We start from the raw sequence: 3,341 nt of genomic DNA on the forward strand, positions 1-3,341 counted from the left end.
TTCTCATGATTTGTAGTACCAGTAATGGCTGATAACAGAGACACAACTGTATTAACGTGGCCATTAGCTGCTGCTAGGTGTAATGGAGTCTGTCTCTTCTCATTAATTGAATAAATATCAATATTAAGAGACTTGTAAGCTCCTGCTATAGTAGACACTATATCAGGATGACCCTGGCTGCATGCTGCATGAAGTGCTGTGTTACCATTGCTGTCTGGCATGTCTACTAATTGTACACGTGGTTTATTGTAGCTTGGACTATCCAATAGATATTCTACTATTTCCAAGTGACCCTCTTGAGCTGAGAAATAAAGTGAAGTACGACCAGAAGCATCAGTGATATCAGGATTACAGTAACGACCATCAATGAAAAACCTCAATATATCCAAAGACCCTACTTTTGCTGATATGTGCATTACATTAAACCCTTTATTGTCCAGTATACGTAGAAATGTTGCAGTTTTTACTGTTGAGGTAACGAATGATTGGAAGGTTCCTACAGAAAGCTGCAATAAGTAGTGGAGTACGTCCAACAGAGTCGGTCATATCAAGAGATAATGGAGAATGGTCTATAATGTACTTGACTATACTCAACAATCTTTCTTCACAGGCTACATGCAGGGGCGTATCTAAGGGTGGGCCTGGGTGGGCCGAGGCTGTGCCCGACCAACTCAGCAGACCAAAAATTTTTTCTTTTGTATATTAGTCCTTTTAAAAATATTGCTCACTTTATTATGATAGCAATGAGACAAGACTAGCATAGCTAATAGTTTTAGCCAGTGTAAATATAATGATGACATGGTAGAGACTTCCATAGTTCCATTTGGGCAATTGGGCTACCATTTTTTAAATAATAACTACTACTAACCTATCAGTTATTAGACTATTCACATTAATTATTAAAGTAATCGAGTTGAAAATGGCTAAGAAACTCAGCTGAGTCTGTTTGAATGTCTTCCCAAGGCCAGTACTACTACTAATGAAGAAAATATAAGCACTGAAGTGCACATCTTAGCTTATTAAAGTAATAATCGTAGTATTTAATTGACCACGCCCATTATGAATATTAATTAGCTCTGGAAATTTTTCGCGGCGCGCTTCGCGCGCCGCATATTTTTTTTTCGTGCCCAACCAATTCTCAGAGCTTAGATACGCCCCTGGCTACATGAACTGGAGCCATTCCATTGTAATCTTTAATAGTGCGATCCAATGATGCTCCTCCACTAGATGTTTGAGTATAGGAAGAGAACGACTTTTACATGATAAATGAAGAACTGTTGATCCATTTGAAGTTTTAGCTGATAAGTCACACTGAGGAAGATTAGTGAGGTAAAGAACTATAGCAACATGCCCTTCTTGACATGCTACGTGAACTAGTGCATAATGTGTATTGTTGATGTCAATGGGTTTAGTGGCATTAATATCAAATGAATAATTGCTTAATAAATGCTTTAAACAACACAAACGGTTGTATTGTGCAGCAAGAAAAGGTAATAAACCTTTTTTAAATGCAACTATATTAATATGATACTCTTGTCTGAGCCATTCTAGTATATTAACTTTTCCATATGCCACAGCAGCTTCTAGTGATGATATTTCACCAAATATTCTTGGATTAAGTTTGTATTGTTTTATTAATAATTTTAAGAGATCTAGATTACCAGAGGTACATGCCCAAGTGACACAAGTATAGCTATTCTTATCTTCAGTAGTGAGATCACAATTCATTACATCAACTAGAAATATCACTAGTTGCAATACACCACTAGCACAGGCGTAATGAACTGGTGGAGCATCATTATCATTAATAGAATGTACTAGACTAGTATATTGTGGATAATTATTAATAATATATTTAATAAAGGAAAAATGACCATTAACTGTAGAATAATGGAACACATTCATGTTGTGTACACCACCTACTACATCCAAATCACATCCACAATCTTTTTCTAAATACTTTAAGACATCAATAGCACCAACTTCAGCTGCACAATGAACTGCTTTCAAACCTTCATTATCTTCAACTTGAGGATCTAGTTTATATTCATTAACTAATAACTTAGCTAATGAACTGCATACTGCTTGAAGCAATGCAAATGGTATTAGAGGCAATTGATGATTATTAATGAGGTATTGGACTAGCTTCATGTTACCACTCCACGCACTATGAGTCAATACATCCCACATTTTATTATCTTTTATGTTAATGTCACTGTCTTGTACTTCAATGAGATATTGACTGAGATCAACATTACCATGACGACATGAATAATGAAGAGGTGTTCTACCCTCATTACAGGTTAGATTGATATCACTGTCAGTAGTATTGATAATATATTCTACTGCATTGATACTACCTGACATACAAGCTAATGCTAATGGTACTACACCTTTGTAGTCTGGTTGACTTGCATTTAAGTTATACTGAGATATAGTATAATGAAGTAGAGTAGGTGAACCTGATAAAGCAGCATAATGTACTGCAGACTGACCCTCATAATCTAATGAACTGGTATTAATACCATACTCCTCTAATACCTTCACTAACAATATACTACCACTAGTACATGCTAAATGAACTAATGATTGACCATTAGTAGTAATAGCATTTATATTGAAATTATTAACAATGCTTGTCTTCTTGAAGAGTACAGATAAAAGTCTCACTCTTTTGTGCTGTTTAGTAACATTTATATTTAATGCTATACATCTACGAACTAAGTCTTCACGGCCCTCTACATTAAATGTAGTAATTTGCATGAGTAAAGGTATATCACATGGCGCAGTGAGCTTATTATACACTTCTGTGATGCAGTATTTATCAATCAATCCACTGCATAAGTAATGAAGAGAAGAGCGACCACTATAATCAGCTTCTAGTAATACTTTATATCCCAAAAAATTAACAATTTTCATAATGAAACCAGATGAAGCATACTGGCATGCTATATGAAGTGGTGTTGCACCAAAGCGATTTCTTTTTTGAAATGACTCACTTTTATAATAATTATAAAGATACTCTAGAAGCTCTACACTATCACTCATAGCACAATAATGTACTATTCCACATCCATTAAAATCTATGTCATCTGAGAAAATACCAAACGGATTAAGTTTATGAATTAATGCTACCTGCCCGCTCTTACATGCTAATAATGATATGGTTGATCCTTCTCTATTGACCAGAGACACGTTACACTTCTTTTTTAAAAATATACCGTAGGACGACTAATTTTCGCGAATGCTAATTAGAATTTCCATGGAAACAGATTAGATAGTTGCTATGGCGATTGACCACGTGTTTATACATTTACAGTGTCCAGCAGCTAATCAGCTAT

At 35.2% G+C, this 3,341-nt stretch overlaps 1 protein-coding gene across 1 annotated transcript; it reads right to left on the reverse strand.

The window, feature by feature from the left end:
* Nucleotides 1-19: 19 nt before the first annotated feature.
* On the reverse strand, nucleotides 20-3,048 carry LOC105315620 (serine/threonine-protein phosphatase 6 regulatory ankyrin repeat subunit C-like; the record flags this gene model as incomplete). Its single annotated transcript, XM_011410331.1, has 3 exons — nucleotides 2,259-3,048; nucleotides 1,467-2,198; nucleotides 20-496 (listed from the first exon to the last, which is right to left on the reverse strand). Coding segments are annotated over exons 1-3 (1,999 nt in total), but the record flags the coding sequence as incomplete, so codon positions are not given.
* Nucleotides 3,049-3,341: the final 293 nt, after the last annotated feature.

The sequence above is a fragment of the Amphimedon queenslandica genome, unplaced genomic scaffold, assembly GCF_000090795.2.
Source record: "Amphimedon queenslandica unplaced genomic scaffold, v1.1 AMPQUscaffold_9202_Cont18841, whole genome shotgun sequence".
Classification (NCBI taxonomy): Eukaryota; Metazoa; Porifera; class Demospongiae; order Haplosclerida; family Niphatidae; genus Amphimedon; species Amphimedon queenslandica.